The sequence below is a fragment of the Misgurnus anguillicaudatus genome, chromosome 22 (genome assembly GCF_027580225.2).
Source record: "Misgurnus anguillicaudatus chromosome 22, ASM2758022v2, whole genome shotgun sequence".
NCBI lineage: Eukaryota > Metazoa > Chordata > Actinopteri > Cypriniformes > Cobitidae > Misgurnus > Misgurnus anguillicaudatus.
The window spans coordinates 6,974,771-6,995,876 of NC_073358.2; the positions used below are offsets into that span (position 1 = coordinate 6,974,771).

At 37.1% G+C, this 21,106-nt stretch overlaps 1 protein-coding gene across 3 annotated transcripts in view; it reads right to left on the reverse strand.

The window, feature by feature from the left end:
* Window positions 1-21,106, reverse strand: part of specc1 (sperm antigen with calponin homology and coiled-coil domains 1) — a 177,362-nt gene that overhangs the window by 64,066 nt on the left and 92,190 nt on the right. For all 3 annotated transcript variants that reach the window (XM_055200567.2, XM_055200568.2, XM_055200569.2), the window contains 5 exons: window positions 20,631-20,704; window positions 20,147-20,322; window positions 3,544-3,728; window positions 1,719-1,819; window positions 1,565-1,637 (listed from right to left, as the gene is read on the reverse strand). In XM_055200567.2, the coding sequence (XP_055056542.2) occupies window positions 1,565-1,637; window positions 1,719-1,819; window positions 3,544-3,728; window positions 20,147-20,322; window positions 20,631-20,704 (609 nt within the window). The remainder of the gene's footprint in view (window positions 1-1,564; window positions 1,638-1,718; window positions 1,820-3,543; window positions 3,729-20,146; window positions 20,323-20,630; window positions 20,705-21,106) is intronic.

A 21,106-nucleotide genomic window follows, 5' to 3' on the forward strand; every position in this document is an offset into this window, starting at 1 on the left:
TAGGGCTACTGTAGGAACATGACGTCTACTTCCATGTAAGAAGACACGCATTCTATGTAGATAAAAACGGCTAATTTTATAGTAAAATAAAAAATACAGTTTATTACAGTAATGTATGTACTGTAAGGTCTTTATACACCACTATCTGGGTTTCCATCAAAACGTGAAGCGATTCTTTTCAAAATTAGCAAAAAAGAAAAACAAACAAATGCAAATTAGGTGCAATTCCATCAAGTTGTTCGAGCGAATGATGGTGGTATTGTTAACCTAGTAACCAACAGTAAATAAAACAAGGCACGCTTAGAAAATGGAGACAGGACTGCATTTGCCAAACTGAATGCTGTGCACAGATAAAGAAATTGATATATGTCAGCTGATACAACTAGACGATCAGTCACTTGGATTTAATGTTCGCTACGTCCGAATTTATTCTGCAAATGTGTTTTCAGAGGATATGGCAACCGCAAGAACATGGGCTGATCTGAAAGAGTCACGCCTCCCGTCAGTTCCTCGAAATATACCTCTCCCAATGCACTCAATATGTGACACTTGTGCAGACGCCAACTCCTATTGTAAAAATTAAATCTGAATCTCCATAAAGTTGGTCAGCAGCAGGAAGCATGAAGTGCTCTAAAACTTCCTGGTATACAGCTGCGTTGACCTTGGACCTCAGTAAACACAGTGGACCAACACCAGCAGATGACATGGCACCCCAAACCATCACTGACTGTGGAAACTTTACACTGGACCTCAAGCAACGTGGATTGTGTGCCCCTCCTCTCTTCCTCCAGACTCTGGTACCCGGATTTGCAAAGAAAATGCTAAATTTACTTTCATCAGAGAACATAACTTTGGACCACTCAGCAGCAGTCCAGTCCTTTTTGTCTTTGAGACGTTTCTGACGCTGTCTGTTGTTCAAGAGTGGCTTGACACAAGAAAAGCGACAGCTGAAACCCAGGTCTTGCATGCATCTGTGCGTAGTGGTTCTTGAAGCACTGACTCCACCTGCAGTCCACTCTTTCTGAATATCTCCCACATTTTTAATGGGTTTTGTTTTACAATCCTCTCCAGGGTGCGGTTATCCCTATTGTACACTTTTTTTTACCACATCTTTTCCTTCCCTTCGCCTCTCTATTAATGTGTTTGGAAACAGAGCTCTGTGAACAGCCAGCCTCTTTTGCAATGACCTTTTGGGTCTTGCCCTCCTTGTGCAAGGTGTCAATGGTCGTCTTTTGGACTATTGTCAAGTCAGCAGTCTTACCAATAATTTTGTAGCCTACAGAATTACACTGAGAGACCATTTAAAGGCCTTTGTAGGTGTTTTGAGTTAATTAGCTGATAAGTCTTCAATATTGAACCTTTTCACAATATTCTAATATTCCGAGATACTGAATTTGGGATTTTCCTTAGTTGTCCATTATAATCATCAAAATAAAAAAATAAACATTTGAAATAGATCACTGTGTGTGTAATGAATGAATATAATATAAAAGTTTCACCTTTTGAATGGAATTAGTGAAATAAATCTACAAAAAGGTAACAGTTATATGTCACTGCAAAGTACCGGAGTTTGGGAAGCCTCCGAAGGCGATTCTTCTCTCAAGGGTTTTTGGCAGTGGCTTGACTCCAGAGTGCCTCTAGGAATATAAAGCATATGTCACTGATAACATGTCTTACAGTTTGAAGTAAATCGCACTGTGCGATCTGTATCGTAGTACCTGAATGGGTGAGACGGCTGCAGCAGGTGCCGTACGAACTGGTATACTGCTTAGGGGGCTTCTGGGAGATGCACGCATCTGTACTGAACTGCTGCCTCCATCTAGAACCATTTACAGAATTTTAATATTTATAATATATACATTTTTATAAAGTGTAGTAATGAGAGGATACAGGGTGAAAAATAACCCGGCATATTTGGAGTGTTGGGACTACAGTATTGTATGTTACGCTGAACAATGGAAGACATAAAGTTTGTGATTTTTTTAACAAATTTAGTTAAATAACACAAAAAAATAATATTCCTATAAATCCTTTGACAGTAGTAGCTGTTGTATTTTGCAGAATAGAGTCATGAGAGTCGAATCTTGTGCACTAAAGGTCATTAATAATAGGGCTCTAATAGGCCTGTCATGTTATTTTGTTAAGGACATTAAACAAGATCTCTCGTCTGACATGACATTGTTGCTAATAAATGACCAGGCGTCCTTCTGTCTCACCAGCCATATCTTACAGAAATATCTGTCTGACACAAAGACAACGAAAACTGATTTGAGAGACCTTCCTGCCCGTGTATCACAGACACATTGTGACTGCAGACAGGTTGATCATTACATCATTCAGATCGATAGTCAGTGTTGGGGGTAACGCATTACAAGTAACGCGCATTACGTAAGGGATAATGTAAAGGCAGCTGGTAGTTATCGGGAAATAAGCCCCAACAGTGCGATCTTGTATCACACTGAAGGGGCTTATTTCGCGATAACTACAGGCTGCCTCTACATTATCCCGCTTATTACACGGCTACTTGCTACATAAGAAAAAAAACTGGACATGAATTTGAAACATTTTATTGGCATATTTGTTTTAAATTAACATTTTTATCCTTCCGTGAAACTTTGCACAGATGCATAAAATGATCGTAATACCTTATTCTTCCGCTTCATACTTGTCTGTCTCCATTTTTTGTCTGTCTTTGAGAATTTTTAATGCCCATTCTGTATTTTTTTGTGTGTTGGCTTCGTAGCTGTGCTCTATTTTGTCAAGTTCAGTCTCAGTAAGCTCTCTGTGTCTTGTCGTTTTTCGTTCTTCTATCCACTGTTAAAATTAATGTCAAAATTTTCCATTCTTAATGGCGGTTGTCCAGTGTTTGTCACAAGATGGCGCCAAACAGTAATTTTTGTTGGCGCGGAGGGATTTTAAACATACAAGTAGTACCGGCTATGCGTTATTACTTTGGAGCGGTTATTATTTGAAAAGAACGAACCTGCAAATGTATCAACTGACCAATCAGAATCAAGCATTCCAGAGAGCCGTGTAATAAGTAATAATATTACTTTTCGGAAGTAACGAGTAAAGTAACGCATTACTTTATTAATATTTGAGTTACTTTTTAGCAAGTTACTTTTCAGTTTAATTAATTCAATTTAAAAATAAAATATTGTGCTGAATTAAACTGAACATATTAACGTAGAATTACGCCCTCTGTGCGCCTGAGCGGGACAAGTTTGAGTCAGAAACGGAGATGGCAGGTCAGAGCTTAACATTTTTGCGATCATAAAAAACACTTGCAAGGCCTGAAAGAGATCAAGCCTCAGCCAAGTAAGAAAAAGTAACGCACAAGTAACTTAAAAGTAATGTAAGCATTACTTTCCATGAAAAGTAACTAAGTTACATTTTTGGGGAGTAACTTAATATTGTAATGCATTATTTAAAAAAAAACTTTCCCCAACACTGCCGATAGTGTCACGATCTATCACTGTCTAAATATTTTCACATTTATTGTACGATCGTAAACATTAAAAATTGAAAAATTAAACTGCTCACTTGGAATGGACGTGTCAAATGACTTGATGAGCGTTTTAACTGTGGCTCCTGAATCCGAAGGGGTGCTGTTTCCACTCCCACCACCATTGGTCAGAAAACTTCCAGGTGAATTCTGAGACATGGATGATTTATACCATTGAGGACTGCTTTCTGAATCAGAGAGACTAACATCTTCACCCCACGACCTGTCAATCATAGAGGCAGACACATAGAGATAGAGCGACAGTAGCCTACATGGGGGCGTGTACTGTGATGTACATAATATGATGAACACTAGACATGTGTACACAGTGTATAAACAACATTTAGCTTTTTTATCGAAACAAATAGGGTTGCATCGTACATTAAGGAACAAATATACAACTCAACAGAAAATGTATGTGCATAAGGTATTCATTTAAAGGTGTAGTTTACACAAAAATGGATATTCTGTCATCATTTACTAACCCTTATGTTGTTCTTAACCTTACTCTCCTAACTTCATACTCTTAGTAATAAAGGTACAAGTACATATTTGGACTTAAAGAGGTACATATAGACCCCTTCACAGTTCACATCACAGGTGGTTCCCACTGCGCATGTCGGGGTCAGAAAAGTCATTACAGCAGATTGAGTTGCGTATTCTTCGGTATCGTCAAAAATGCATACTTCCGTCGTGGGCTGTGAAAATCGCACCAGGTCTGCCGTTAAGTTTTTCGGGATTCCTGCAGAATCTCAAAAACAAAAAATACATCTGTGGCTGGGACAGACTGGTACAATGCAAAGATCAAAGAGGCTTGCACTTCATTTCAGGTAAGTCATCATTTTTCAGCCCTGTTAGATTAAACTAGAAAGCCTGGATGGTATGAACAGTTTGATCTTATGCTGCGCTCGCACCCGATAGTCATTCAATATTTACAAACCTTGAAGGGGTCTATAGCGAAATGGTGCAAATTAGGACATTTTTAAAGGCTATTGCCCCAGTGTCAGCTTGCACTATACATTTTTTTGCAGTTATATATTTTTTAAGTATAATCAACTTGAATTTACAAGTCATTTCAACTTTTATGTGTCATCTTGACTAGTGATGAGTTGCTGTTTAGCTAAGCTTAAGCAACTCATCACTAGTCAAGATAACAAATAAAAGTTAAAATGATTTACACTTAAAAAAGTGACAGTGAAGGTTACATTTTCAGCAGGAGCAACAGTAATTGAATAATTTTCTTTGTTCAGTCGAGAAGAAATTATGTTTTTTTGAGGAAAACATTCCAGGATTTTTTCTTATTTTAATGGACTTTAATGGACCCCAACACTTAACAGTTTTAAAAAAGTTTAAAATTGCAGTTTCAAAGGACTCCAAACGAGGATCTTATCTAGCGTAACGATTGTCATTTTTGGCAAGAAAAATAAAAAATATGCACTTTTAAACTTCAACTTCTCATCTATCTCTGGTCGTGTGACGCGCCAGGGCGACCTCACGTAATATGTCATCACGTCAAGAGGTCACGGATGACCTATCGAAACTACGCCCCAGTGTTAACAAGTGTGGAGAAAGAGGACCATTAATGTCTTTGTGTCAGTTTATTGTTTAAAATGATCTGCAAATGTGCATTTCATATATGTAACATGTAACCTTTCGAAGTCATTATGCAATTACGTGAGGTCACGTTGGCGCGTTACAAGACCAGAGCAAAACGAGAAGTTGTGGTTTAAAAGTGCATATTTTTTATTTTTCTTGCCAAAAATGACAATCGTTTCGCTAGATAAGACCCTTATGCCTCGTTTGGGATCGTTTAGAGTCCTTTGAAACTGCAAATTTAAACTGCATTAAAACGGTTAAGTTTTGGGGTCCATTAAAGTCCATTAACATGAGAAAAATCCTGGAATTATGTCCTCAAAAAACACAATTTCTTCTCGAATGAACAAAGAAAGACATCAACATTTTGGATGACATGGTGGTGAGTGAATTGTCTGGATTTCTTTTTAAGAAAATTGACTAATCCTTTAATTGTTTCAAAGCAGCTTTACTTTAATAGATGCAGGAAAAAAACACAAAAAAATCTTAAAACATGAACAGCACATGATCTAAGAAGTCTTTGGCCGTTATTACTTTGACAAGCATCAGATGTCAATCATTCTGAGAAGACCATAATCAAAGCCCATCAGATGAAAAATCTGTTGAATTGTGTGGAATGGTAAAATGTATGCAACAAATCTGATGTGAACAAAATGTTTTAATATCCAAAAGCATTTGTGCAAAAAATGAGCAGAAAATTATGACTTACACATCACAAATCAGTCCTGGTTTGTCCTTTGTATATCAGGATCAAGCCCCTAACTGTATCATAGGTACATTTTGTATTTATTGTAAACAAATGTGACCCATAACTCTAAACTAGCAGACTGATCTCACTGAAAGTCGTGTTAAAGTCACGAAAAATTTGATTTCATTTATTCATTTATTCGTGTCCATGGCACGAAATTCCGTTTTTTTGTACCTTGAGCATGAATGTCTTTTTCGTGTCAATCGCACAAATTTCTATAATAGTTTTTCATGTCCGTGGCACGACTTTCTTTTTCGTGTCATTTTATGTATTGTTCTCTCTTTTTTTTCTTACCATTGTCGCTTGGGGTTAGAATCCCTTTCTGTTACAATTTTAGACATCCTAACCCAAGCCCCAACTCCAAGAATAGTTTTAAAAGTGGAAGAAAAACACGTAGAAACCAATACATAAAATTACATCCTAACCCATACCCCAAATTTCACCCCAAACGACAATGATTTCAAAATAGGAAAAAAATGAAATGAGAAAACAATACATAAAGTGACATGAAAAAGAAAGTCGTGCCACAAACATGAAAAACTATTTGAGAAATTTGAGCTGAGTGACACGAAAAAGACATTCGTGCTTAAGGCACAAAAAAGCTGAATTTCGTGCCATGGACACAAATAAATAAATCACATTTTTTGTGACTGTAACACGACTTGCCGTGAGATCATGTTGATTTTTTTTACTTTTACTGGTTTTACCAACAAAGGCCACTAGGTGTCATTGGTTTGCTGCATACTATTGTCACTAATTAATGCATTACTGTCACTGCATTATTATTGCTGCAAAAAAAGGTTTTGAAATATAAAAATTACATTCTCAGAGCTATCCAATGATATATAGGTTGTAAAGAATTTTGAAGATTTATAATAGGATATAAGTGTTATAAATATGTAATACCAAGAGTGGGCTTACCTGAGGGCCCATGCCATTTAGGAAAATTGCTCTCAATCTCTCTTTTTTCAAAATGCTGAAAACTACATTTTTACAGTTTTCCAACAATATATAGTTTTTCAAGATTATTTTAGTTTTAGAATACGCTATTATCAATGTATGTTATGTAAGCAATATGGGTATATGTCATAGTTAAGGGTTAAAGATATTAAAGTTATCACATTTTTTAAGAATGTTCTTTACATTATGTATTTTATGGAAAACAGTAAAAAAAGACTTCAGTTGAGTTTTCACAGGCAGGGTCACAAATGTGTAGAAACATTTCAGAACTGACAAAAGTAGAAGAAGCCTTAAAAAAACACACACAGATACGTAACATTCTGGAATAATCTGTTTTACTGACCTCAGAAATACAGAGTATGTGGATGATAAACAGTTTTCAACATGAACAATAAAACCCCCTCTCAAGAGTATACACATCATTGCAGTCCAAACAAGTAAATAAGTTAGATTTGCATCAAACAAACGGCATCATTCATAAGTAGAGAAAGTGTTATAGTACAGAAAACTTAATCGTTTTTTGGCACAGACATATCCTGGAGTGTTATTAATAGCATATAATAACAGTTCTGATTAACCAAACGAATGCATGTTCCTAGAAGACATGCAACCTGAGATTTGACAAAAGGCTTTTGAGAATTTGACACCAAGCTCTCAGACAATTTAGAAGCGTCATACCTGAAAGCCGTGTCTCATTACCATTTCAGATTTCACGGTGACGCTCGCATCCTTTCATTAAAGTGAGACACACGTTCAAACTGAAATTGGTCACAGATCATTTAAGCATTGTAAATTGAAAACCTCCATGCATGATGTACACAAACAGACGTGCTTCGTTTAGCTGTTTACATTGAACGTGAGGTGAAGCACGTTTTGCAAAAAAAAGACTGAATTCATATAACCACTTTTAGTGACCCAATGGGAACATGAAAATGTTAACATGAAAATATTTTTATTGGTTAGTACTTCTTTAAATAAAAAGCATTTAAATGTCAGTAAGTTAAAATGAGCCATTATGATTTTTTCAGCCTATACATTTGCAGGGTTGATATGCTTAGGTTCACTGCCATCTAGTGTTGGACTTTAAATAATACACTGAATAAACAACAACTCTGTGAAGGATGTTACATGAATATACCCATGGTTGGGACAAAGAGATGCCAAATATGTAAACATAAAAAAAGATAAAAAAGTCATTTTACTCATTACTGCCTTTGCTTAATCTAATTCAAGTTACTAATAATTTTAGGTAAAAACAGCTCTTTGGCTGCAGTCAAAATACAAACCCTTTAACTGTCAGAAAAAATGTCCCAAGCCATCACTGGGGCAGAACTCTTTGAAACAGGGTTCCCACACTTTAGTTAACTTCAAATTCAAGGACCTTTCAAGGACTTTTCAGGTCCAATACCCTCAAATTCAAGGACTAAATGTGGGGACACATTTCAAGTGAGAGCAAGGTTGTTACAGTTCCCTTTCACGGGAACTCGCGCTGCGTCACTGCGGTGACACTTTGGGAACGCGTCCAGGGGTAAGTGCGTCTGAATGCGTTTATCAAATTCAACCAATGGTGATTCTTAACGACAAAGACAGGGTGACGACGAAGTATATCGCTATCTAAACAAATGCCAAAGACGGCATTACAGGGATGCAGGAAGTCTGGCAAGGGAGACACAGTGTCTCATTCCCTTCTCAGAGAACAACAGTTACATACGTGAACCCGAGACGTTTTCATGTGTCAAACACAACTATGCAAAAAAGCATTTTGGCATGAATCAACATTCGCATACAGAATATATAAGCATTTAAAGCGAACAGTTTAGCATGTGTGCTTAAAAAGTCTAGAATTTTTATGATATTATCCTACACTACACAGGGAATAATATGGATTTTCTTTTAGAAAACTTCTTGCATAAAATAGATTCAAGCACTTTTAGTGACCTGTATCTATGTATGTATAATTTCGAGAACTTCCCAGGGTCTTGAATTTTCCCCCCAAGATTCACAAACTTTCAAGAATTTCAAGGATCTGTGGGAAAAGTCCCCCTGTTGAAAAGTCCTAATATGTACCATTTAGGTACAGATATGTGGTACCAATATGTACTTTTGGGGTACTAATATGCACTCTTTGATACCACATGTACCCCTGATGTGCTAATATGAACTCTTTAGCTTGTTCCCTGCCAGTCTTTTTTTTTTTAAGTTGCCCACCAGCATTTTTTGTGATTTTCACCCAAAATGCATTTTCTTCTATAAATATATAAACATACAATTATATCAAACTAAAGAACAAACCCTCTGCTTTCAAACAAACAAACAAAACTGAAAAAAAATGCTATCTTCATTAGTTTTTTTTAACCTCTTAAATATGGGTAGGTTTCTTCAAAAATAAAACATTTTAAGCAAAAAGCTGAAAAAAATGCATTTTTGTAAATGAATTTTGTTAAAGATCAGATTCAGAATGATAATCAAAACATACACGGAGTTTGAAATTAATTAAATACGTTTTTGCTTCAGTTTTTTATAAATTGGGTAATCGCCATCTAGTGGATAATAGTGGAATTACAGATTACCTTAAAATTTGTCAGGGAACTCGTAAGTTATATTTGCATCAAACAAACTGCATCATTCATAAGTAGAGAAAGTGTTATAGTACAGAAAACGGAATCGTTTTTTTTTTGGCACAGTTAAAGACACACTATGCAGTTATTTTACCTTAATATAACAGCTTCAAAGTTATTTCGGTGGTAAACAAAGTCATAGCAGGGCGAATCATCCTCCTGTTAAAGCTCGGGGAGGACGCCGCTAGCAAAACCACCAATGCAAGCTTGAGAGAACCGCCCCTGACAAATCTCGCAAGAATCACGACTTGCTTTACGGCAACGACGTCACACACGTTAGGCTTGTTCGACTTCGTGTGGCGCTGCAAGAACCGACCGCCGGATGACGTCAAAGTACCGCGAGAATGATCCGAGATGGCACTTTGACGTAATCCGGCTGTCGGCCCCTGCAGCGCTGCACGAAGTCGATCAAGCCTATAACAACAACTGCATGCGCGAATTTGAGACGTGAGGCTAAACGATTTAAAAGTTAAGAAAGCGCGTTCGGAAGTGAGTAGGAAAAGAGAATCCGACCGCGTTAGGAACCGGACAAGAGTCCCACTCGGTCAGGTTTTTACTCGTTGGCGTGAGCTAAAAGACAGCACTGGATGGGATGCTGATCTGGGGATCTTGTTGATGGACTAGTAAGTAAATCTCTCATTTGTAAACTTGTTTGCGGTCTATGTTGTATGTTGTTGCGCTTGCTTGTAGTATGTCATGCGATTATCATGACAACAGTTGTCAATATCTCACATAGTTATCAGGACATAAATAAGCCTAGAGGTTGTAAATAGTGCAAACATGCACCATTTGCAAACTATTATGATAAATAGCAATAATCATGTATAGTGACATTATAACAAACAATGTTATGAGGTAATGCAACGTACACAATTAACTTTGTCATGGCATTTTGTAATGTTTACTTGTGATTTAGCTGCAATCATGTAAAAACGTTATAAGCTAGCAAACGCGGTACTTTATTATTATATGCACGCTACACTTGGAATAAACTTCTTATTATCTTATTACCATCATCTGTAGTTTAGTAGACTATGCAGTAGCCTAATATTTGTATGAAATTGTGAAACATTACCTAGTCATTATCTTTGGAGTACTAGAGTGGGAAATTACGACAGTTGCAAGTATTCTCCAGCGACTCTAGGGGTCGCTGTTTGACAAAAACGCCGAAATGCATAGAGCGGCTTTAAATCCTGATGTGTTGTTATTATTATAGCATATAATAACATTTCTGATTAACTAAATAAATGCATGTTCCTAAATAACCTACCCAGTCTCACAAAATGACGCACCCACAGTCACGCAATTCCCCGATTCTTTTTCGTGATACTGTCACGAATTTCTGTTAACGTGTCATTGTCACGTATTGGTTACTCAACTGCTTTTTCCTATTTTCAAACCATTCGGTTTAAAGTTAGATTCTGTGTTTGCGTTAGGATGTCACTTTAAGTATTGGTTTATACATTTTTTTCCGATTTTTTTTTATTTTCTAAAAGCCGTTATGGTTAGAGTTAGGTTTGCGTAAGAACGTCATTTTATGTAAATCTAACCCTAAACCGAAGCGACAATGGTAAAAAATAGGAACCAATACGTGACAATGACACATAAACAGAAATTCGTGATACCACCACAAACAAACGCAAACATTCGTGACAGTATCACGAAAAAGAACCAAAAAACCACGCGACCACAGGCACGTAACTTCGTGAGACTGGGCTTAAATAACATGCAACATGAGATTTGACAAAAGGCTTTTGAGAATTTGACACCAAGCGTCTCACAAGCTCTCAAACTATTTATAAGCGTCATACCTGAAGCGTCATTGACAGGGAAATGTTTTCTCTTAATTGACGAGATAACTAGTTAGGTGCAAATGTGTACTTTTTGCCCGGGTGACAACTAGGGACCAGTTTTTCTGACAGTGTAGAACAAAATAAAAAGTGCTGGTTGCGTAGTAAAAGGTTGGCTTTATTCCTAAGGCAGTATGTTAAAAAGCTATTAGTTTTTAACTTACAAACAATAGTGCTCAATAGTGGATATTCAACAGTTAATCTTACACGTTTGTTCATTTTTTACTCGCTTTTCTGGATTTCTGCTTAAAGGGCACAATAACACAAGCCTAAAAGCAGATCACATGATCAAACACAATTTAAACAGTGCAAGTGCTGTTAACTCCGAGAACAAATACATCAATCCCATCTGTAAAAACCTCGCCGTGTGTAGTCCTCCTTTTCCATATCTGAATTTGTCTCCACGAATAATACTGATGAAAATATAGTTTTGCATTACAATACTGTAAACCAGTCTTCGGTAACACATCTATCGGCCCTCCAGTACCGCCTTGGACGTCTCGAATGTGGATCCTGTGCCAAGCCTGTAACAGAAAGAATCGACAGTGTCCAATTGAAAGCACTCTCTTAATTAAACTCCCCAGTTAATTAGGATAAAAGCTTCAGACCGGTGCCATGGCCGGTATATTGAGCTTCATTAATAAAACAAAAGTTTTGATCATGGCAGGCGATGCTTATCATCCATCATGCATTTCTCTGAAAAAATGAATAAAATATCTGTTTCACAATTAGTGTGCGAAAATCAGAGCAACCAGCAGGTGACGCCACACGCAAGGTTTCAGCGGCAGAGTATTATAAAAAGAACACAGCAAGCAAAGCAGACTCAGCCCCCTTGAATACAGCACAAGCCAATCAGATAGTAGTAGTATTGTGTGGCTAAGGCAAAGAAAACAGGCAAGATACAAGCTCTTCTTCATCATCATCATCCTCAAAGATGAAATGACTCTGTCTATCCATATGCATTCATACTAGCATTCTGTATGAGTGCTGGGCTTATGCACTCACCTGAGTCAGAGGACAATCCATTAGGACACATCTGAGAGAAGGGGGATATCGATGCACACTGGCTGTCCGTTTGAGCGGAGGGGAAAAGTTTAAGATCTGGCAACTTAAACGCACTACTTACTTATAAGTGCTCTTAAAATCTATCTCTGTAAGGTTTGGGTGAACTAAAGGAATAGTTCACCCAAATATAAATGTATATGACTTCCTTTTTTCAGTTGAACACAAACAAATAATTGTATTTGTTAAAGGGACAATAAGTAGGATTTACCCCCATCTAGTGGTGAAATTGTATTTTGCATTCAAACGAATAGGACTCTCTAGCGCCTCGCTATTCCAAATGCGTGTTGCAACTACGGTAGTCGTTATTTACTCACTGATCATGCGTTTTGTCAGGACTCTGCCACAAGAGTCTGTTTTATATTTATGTTTTATAGTGATGGCAGGGTTCTGACAGTCTCTTGTTTCATGTGGGGGCTCATGCCTTGTTTATTGTGGCATGTGCCTCTGGTGTCTCGCCTCTAGTCCCCGCCCCCTTGTTCTCCCTGTTAATTATTCATTATTAGTTCATCCCTTGCACCAGTGTTGCCCTCGTTTAGTTTCCCTATTTAATCTCCTCTTGTCTTGTGCTGGTTCATTGTGATCATTCGTGTCGTGTCATGTAGTTATTATTGTTCAGCAATGTTTCATTTTAGTCAAGTTTATCATGTTTAGTCAGTGTTCGTAATATCTTGTTTAATGTCGTGTTGCCCCCTCATGGTCTTTTTGTTTTCTTGTAAATAAATGTTCTGTGTTCACTTCCCGACATCGTCTGCGCTTGGGTCCTTTTGTTCCCCGTCTCAATCCTCACACGTTTCAGCTAGTTCTGAATCAAAAAAAACGCGTTGTGGAAACGCGTTGGTAGGCTAGTGCTTTTTGTCCCTTTCTGCTATTATAGTTTATTAATATCGACATGGAAGCCTCCTTGGACTTACCCGTTCAATGTAAGTAAAGAGAAGAAATTCTAAGCTTACAAAGAAAAGTCAAATCACTGGCAGAGGTCATTTGACACAAACGAGGACATATTAATGAATAAAGACATTGATTTTGATTAATAAAACACTTAAAATCCTACTTACTGTCCCTTTAAAGTGTGCTTATGTTATTTTATTAAGTGGGGCTCAACATGCCAAAGCATAAAAAAAACCTTTAAAGTAATCCAAATTACTTAGTGGGTTAAAGGGACAGTTCACCCCCCAAAAAATGAAAAATGATCTGTCATTTGTTACAAACCTACAGTATATACATTTCTTTGTTCTGTTGAACACAAAGGAAGTTGTTTTGAGCAAACCGTTTTTGAGCACCATTGACTTCCATGGTATTTTTCTTTCCTATCATGGAAGTCAATGGTGCTCCTGTTTCCTGCATGATTACAAATTTCTTCCTTTCACTCTAAAACGTGTGGTCTGTCCAATAATGAAAATATAAAAACAACCCAGCACTTTTTAGAGTTTGTGTTCAGCAAAACACAGAAATGTATACACGTTTGGTAACACTTTACTTGAAGGGGTGTTCATAAGACTGACATGACACCTTCATATTCATGCCGTAAACATGAAGGATATTTTATGCACGTTTATGAACACTGTCATTAAGTGTCATTTGTTCAATTATGTCACTTTTAATGCAAAGATACAGAACTTGTTCTACCTCATACAGAGGATTCTGAAATTTTCTGACAAAAATATTTTAATTAAATTAACATTACATTAAGGTTTTTCCAGTGATATGGCCAAACGTTGCATGGCTTAACCCACCATTGTACTGTTTTCATTTAATTTTAGGTGAATCTATCTCCAAATGCAATAAAACATAATTTTATCAATTTTAATTCTTATTATTATTGGATGATTAATTGTATTTCACACTCACCTGGAGGAAATAAAAAATAAAAAATGAAGAATATTCATGACGTTGTTATAAAACTATTTGACAGAGTATTAACACTTAATGACATTTTAATGACACATTTTATTTGTACCACTGTAGTTGAGGTCAACTAAAATATTTATGACGCTATTACAAAACTGCTTGACAGAGTATTAACACTTAATGACATTTTAATGACAAGTTTAATTTGTATCACAAAAACAAATTTAAAAAGTGGTCAGACACAATTATGGCCTCATGACAGCCAATGTCAAAACCAACCACATGACAGTTTATTCTAATGTTAACCCATAAAGCTAGGTAGTTTCTTAATTTCGATAATTTATCTGCTATTTCATGTTCATAACAGATTTATTACAAGTTATGTTGTCTTGGTAATGTCAAGTTTTCATGACATATTATGATGCATTGATTTATGTCGTCTTTGCATTAAAATGCAAATGACACTTAGTGACAGTTGTCATATACATGCATAAAATCTCCTTCATTTCCATGAACCGTGTCATGTCATGATTATGAAGATGTCATGTCAGTCTTATGAACACCCCCTCAAGCAAAGTGCCACCCAGGTTTGTAACAAAGGACAGATATTTTATTTTGCGGTGAATTATCCCATTAATACATTTTTACATACAGAAATGAACAATTTCCACTTGTTTAGTGATCGATATGCCTTTCAAATAAAATGAATAATGATACTGTCTTCATTGTATAAATTAAATATAATTCATATTTTTTAGAGCTACAGAAGTGATTTTCTCTATGTCTTGGATTGTTTGATTAACATTAATGACATAGTTTTAAGTATGTTAATTGAGGTTACTGTCCCTTTAACATCAAATAAGCACAGACCTGGTTTCTGCCTCTACTCTATACATACACTTAAGACATAAACAAATGTTTTTATTAGAAAAAGAATACTTAAACAGACAAAGGCCAGAAAAGCCATTTGTTACAGCTGTTGCCGCTGAAACGGTTACCAATAGTCCCCAATATGGTGCCTGCGGGCACCAGGTTGCCTGAACAGAGTCTGTGAGTTGCCCGCCAAAGCACATTTTATTAATAAGCTCAATTTTGAAATATATTTATTACATGTTTATATATTACCTTGGTTTATTTTATGCATGTTAACAACATGCAATAATAAAACATATCAACAAGTAAAATAAAATAAACTTAACAAGTAAAACAAAAATGTTTTAAGTAGACTATATCAGAAAAGTAGCTCTCCATATTGTTTTATCCATTGTGGTATCCCTTGCTCACAAAAAAGCTGGAGACCCCTGGTCTATACTATACAAGTGTATAGATGATGTGTAAATGGGGAGAAAATACGTACTACTGGCACATCCGGGAACTTAACTGTCAATTCGTCACCGCCTATTTTTAGGGTAAAATAAACTAGACATACAAAATAGCAGCACTAAGCAACGTCCATACACAGCCAGCAGGTGTAAATAACTTAAGAAATCACTCAGATTAAGCATGTCAAGTAATTATATGTCCACCCTGTCTGCCATAAAGCGTGAAAGATACATCCACAAACTTAATTTGCTTAACTTAAAAACATGTCAATTCATTCTCCCAGTGTCAATTTGGTGTAACAACAGTGGCGGCTCATGACTGCTCATCCAAAGGGGCACAAATTCAAAATAAGTGTTCGGAGTGTCATGTGTGTTGCTTGTGTTTTTAAAATATGTGTTTATTGCGTCATGTGAACCATGTGCATCACGTGTTTTTTGTCAAAATAAGTGCCTGCTGCACACGCGTCAAAACCGTTTATGATAAAAGAGACGCTCACGTTCACAAAATACACGCAAGACACTCCCTTAAAAGAATATTCCATTTTCTTAAAAGAAAAATCCAGATAATTTACTCACCACCATGTCATCCAAAATGTTGATGTCTTTCTTTGTTCAGTCCAGAAGAAATTATGTTTTTTGAAGAAAACATTGCAGAATTTTTCTAATTTTAATGGACTTTAATAGAACCCAACATTTAATACTTAACTCAACACTTAACAGTTTTTTTCAACAGAGTTTCAAAGGACTATAAACAATCCCAAACGAGGCATAAGGGTCTTATCTAGCGAAACAATTGTCATTTTTGACAAGAAAAAAAATATATATATACTTTTAAAGCACAACTTCTCGTCAAGTTCTGGTCGTGATGTGCTAGCGTGACCCGACGCAATACGCCATAACGTCAAGAGGTCACAGAAGACGAACGCGAAACTCCGCCCCAGTGTTTACATGTGTTGAGAAAGAGGACCGTTCCTACGTTGTTGTATGTCAACTGATACTAATTAATGTCTTTGTGGCAGTTTATTGTTTACAATAGTCCACAAATGTGCGTTTTATATATGTAACACGTGACCTCCACGTCACTACGCATTTACGTTAGGTCGTGCTGGACCGGACCTAGACGAAAAGTTGTGGTTTAAAAGTATATATTTTTTATTTTTCTTGTAAAAAATGACAATCGTTTCGCTAGATAAGACCCTTATGCCTCATTTGGGATTGTTTATAGTCCTTTGAAACTCCGTTGAAAAAAACGGTTAAGTGTTGAGTTAAGTATTAAATGTTGGGTTCTATTAAAGCCCATTAAAACTAGAAAAATCCTGCAATGTTCTCCTCAAAAAACATAACTTCCTCTCGACCGAACAAAGAAAGACATCAACATCCCGGATGACATGGTGGTGAGCAAACCATCTGGATTCTTCCTCCAAGAAAATGGACTAATCCTTTAACCGGACATATACTCGTACTTTATTGAGTCAACAGGGAAGCCAGTGAATGATTTTTCTTCGTATTTAAAAGTAAACATCTTTAGATGTATGCATTATGTCTTTATATTTAGAGTACTGAGTGCACTTTTCTGTCCGGCTATACAACACGTCTGGCTTAGCTTTCGATAGCATCTTACGTAATTCATGATATTTCCATAACAGCAAGATATGGATGATGATGGCAGGTAACTTGGGCTAGTTTATAACAGACATAAACTAAGACAGCCCAGCAGTTATCTATCTAAAATAACACGATGATCATAATAGGTTGTAAAATTTGTGGGTTGGGAAAGCTTACATAACTTAAACCGTATGTTTAAGGTTGCTGGTGTCCTGCTTTCTAATCAAGCTTGAGATGTCATGCAATACATTATTACTGAGATACAGGGTTCCCACACCTTAGCTAATTTCAAATTCAAGGACCTTTCAAGGACTTTCCAGGTCCAATACCCTCAAATTCAAGGACTAAATGTGGGAACACATTTCAAGTGAGAGCAAGGTTACATCGTGTTACCTTTAAAAGGCGGAGTCCACGATGTTCGAAAAACGCTTTGGAAAAGGAGATAGGCCGACTACCAAAACACACTTATAGCCAATCAGCAGTAAGGAGCGTGTCTACTAACCGACATCCTTGCCGGGTTCCATATGTGTGGGGCGGGTCTATCAACAGAAGGTCCAGATTCGATTGGGGTAGGGGCGTGTTTGTTTAGGTGATTTCAAATATCAACATTGGCTTTCATACATCATGGACTCCGCCTTTAAGATACATTGTTACAGTTCCCTTTTGAGGGAACTCACGCTGCGTCACTGCGGTGACACTTTGGGGACGCCTCCACGGGTAAGTGCGTCTGAATGTGTATATCAAATTTAACCAATGGTGAGGCTTAACGACAAAGACAGGGGGCAGAAAGTATATTGCTATCTGAAATATTGCCAAAGACAGCGTTACAGGGATGCAGGAAGTATGGCAAGGGAGACGCAGCGTCTCATTCCCTTCTCAGGGAACAACAACAGTTACATATGTAACCCGAGACGTTTTCATGTGTCAAACACAACTATGCAAAAAAGCATTTTGGTATGAATCAACATTCACATACAGAAGATATAAGCATTTAAAGTAGGGGTGGGCGATATGGCCTAAAATCCATATTGCATTATACATTGCAGCCTCTTGCGATAGCGATATGTATTGCGATATAATAATTTCAATAGACTCATTTCAGAACAGGTTATATAGACCCTTAGAAATGCCAAACTGCTAAAAAAGTAAGTAAAAGTAAACCGTTATGCCCAGATTAGTCTTGTTACCTCTCTTAGCTGGAACTTTTGCCTGACACACTCTACAGCAGGGGTGTCCAGACTTTTTTGTGTGGTGATCTACTTTTAAAATGATAAAGCCGAAAAGATCTATCTGCTTAAAAACACAGTTAATTATTTTTATAACACTAAACACTTTAAATGCTTGTGGGGACTATACTGCATATATATTTATATTTTTAGCATGTTTCACAATTTCTAGACCATAATGCTAATTTCGCGTGTGGAGCAGCAGTTAACTTATGTAACTTATGGCTTAAATCCAAAAATAGATGTTGCATCAATCTTTTTCACAAGTTCCTCTGTTTCGCTGACGCTTTCATCCATGTTTATTCGGCTGCAACTCGTGGCTTTAAAGTTCGCGGGTAGATTGTGTCATCAACACGCATTATCGCGATAGTGCAATAGATTTAAAATCTCTATCGTATGCCAATTTTCTATCGTTTATATTGCATATCGTTTATATTGCCCATCCCTAATTTAAAGCGAACAGTTTAGCACGTGTGCTTAAAAAGTCTAGGATTTTTATGATATTTTTCTACACTACACAGGGAATAATATGGATTTTTTTCAGAAAACGTCTTGCATAAAATAGATTCAAGCACTTTCAATGACCTGTATTTATGTATGTATATTTTCAAAAACTTCCCAGGGCCTTAAATTTTTCCCCCAGATTCACAAACTTTCAAGGATTTTAAAGACCCGTGGGAACCCTGGAGATAATATTGTTGAATATTGTTTAGCCTGTCTGTGCTGTGAAAAGTAAACCACACAACAACTCTATGGCATGTTGGTTAAGGCAGTGGTTCTCAAACTGGGGTCCAGGGCCCCCAGGGGGGCCCCGAGATGGTGCCAGGGGGGCCCCAATTTTATGACATTTTATAAAATACATTAATTTATCATGAATTCTGTGTAATTAAACCTAAAAAAAATAAGGCTACTAACCAACAGCACTACTTTCTATAACTTAATATGTTTTGTTTAATTAAAATGTAAAAATTTAGATTTTTACATTTAGTTTTTGTCATAAATTTTCTTTGGGGGGGGGGGGCGCAAAGGAATGCACCGTACACAAGGGGGGCCGCACGCGGAAAAAGTTTGAGAACCACTGGGTTAAGGTTAGTCCACTTCCTCGATCCGATACTGTATGGCGGTTTGTTTTCCCCTAAAAGTGGGCATGAATCTGTTCAGAGACATTTTATGATGTTGCGCCAGTTGCGAGTATGGTCTATTTTTGATACTCTGTGCGGTGGACAGATGCTTAAGAGACTACTCCAAAGAGGAAACAGTATGTCCTGAATTTTAGATAACTAGCACACAAGATAAGCATGAGACAAAACACTGATGCCAGCCCGGTTCACCAAAAACCATGAGATGAACACTGTTTCACATAAAGCACATAACACTTACTCAAATAACCCAATGTATATTAAATGCTCTTGTTCTTGGTGGATCACATGTGTATATGCAAAAACTAAAATGTAAATGTGTGTGGGTTTTGCTGTTGGGAGATGTGTCTGGTCTGTCTGTGTTAAAAATAGACAGCGGACACCAAGTCAGTGGATCTAAGTAGGCTGTATCCCAGTTTGCAGCTGCTACACAAAAGAGTAGTTACAAAAAGGTGTGGAAAAGCAGAAAGTGAGTGAGAATACATTTGCGTGTGAGTTCACTGGTACACCCCTTACAAGCTCAAACTACTCTAGATATATAAAATCATGTGTGGTATCTTTGAGACATAGTGAACTATACCAGTGAAATCCAGAGGAGGACATCTGGATAGAGGAGAGAGCTGAAAGAAGCCCAAATGAGCGAAGATGGTTATCAATGATAAAGTACCTGGCTCCTCTGATCTGCTCCATCTCTGCAGTCAGTGCTGCACTGTGCTCCTGCTCCTCTTGCAGCTGTCTGCGCAACATGCGCAGCTCCTGCTGAGCCTCCACCTTGATGTCATTAGCAACCACCACTGCCGTCTGGAGGTCGGCCTGAAAACGACGCCACTCCTCTGTCTCTTCCTGTTAATGTACATAGGCAGAAATATATCTTTGGTAAGTAGAGAGGATGTGTTTAAGTGTTTGTATGATCTCATGGGGTTGGTCACAGTAATGTCCTTTTTAATCACTTTGATCGATTAGCACCAGCGATCTAACCTGCAGCTCCGACTGCATACTGGCTCTTAAACATATTGCCCCATTATGCACAGATGGAAGATATTTGGCTTGAATTATGGAGACTAACATCAGTTAAAGTTAAACTTTCCCGGTATCGCAGTTCTTTACAAAATAATAAGTACAAGATGACCACAGATAAACAAGAATTTCACCTTCATCTGTTTATTGAGTCCTTTAATCTGCTTCTCCAGCTCAGCCTTGTTTTCTTCCAGCAGCTTGGTTTCATCTGAAAAAAGATAAAGTAAAAAATAAAAAACAAGGAAGAAGAGGGAATCTTACAAAAACATGTCCATAGTTTTCCAACACAAAATCAAAATCATTTAATTCATAATTTATGTCACAACTTATTTCCAGCATGTACAGGTGTAATGGTGAATAAAAACCAATGGTATACCTGCTTACTCTGTCTTTACTTTGTAATGTTGGTATCAAAGTTTATGCTTTTGTTATGTATATAATTTGTATATAATCAAAGCTCCAAAATATCACAACTTTTCTTAATTAAAAGACTTTTGAATTTCGTGTGACTTTTTGAGCATCCAGGCTCTTCATCACATGTAGTGCTGCACAATTAATCGCATCGCAATCGCGATGTCAGCCTGTGCGATTATATGACAGCAAAAGGTTG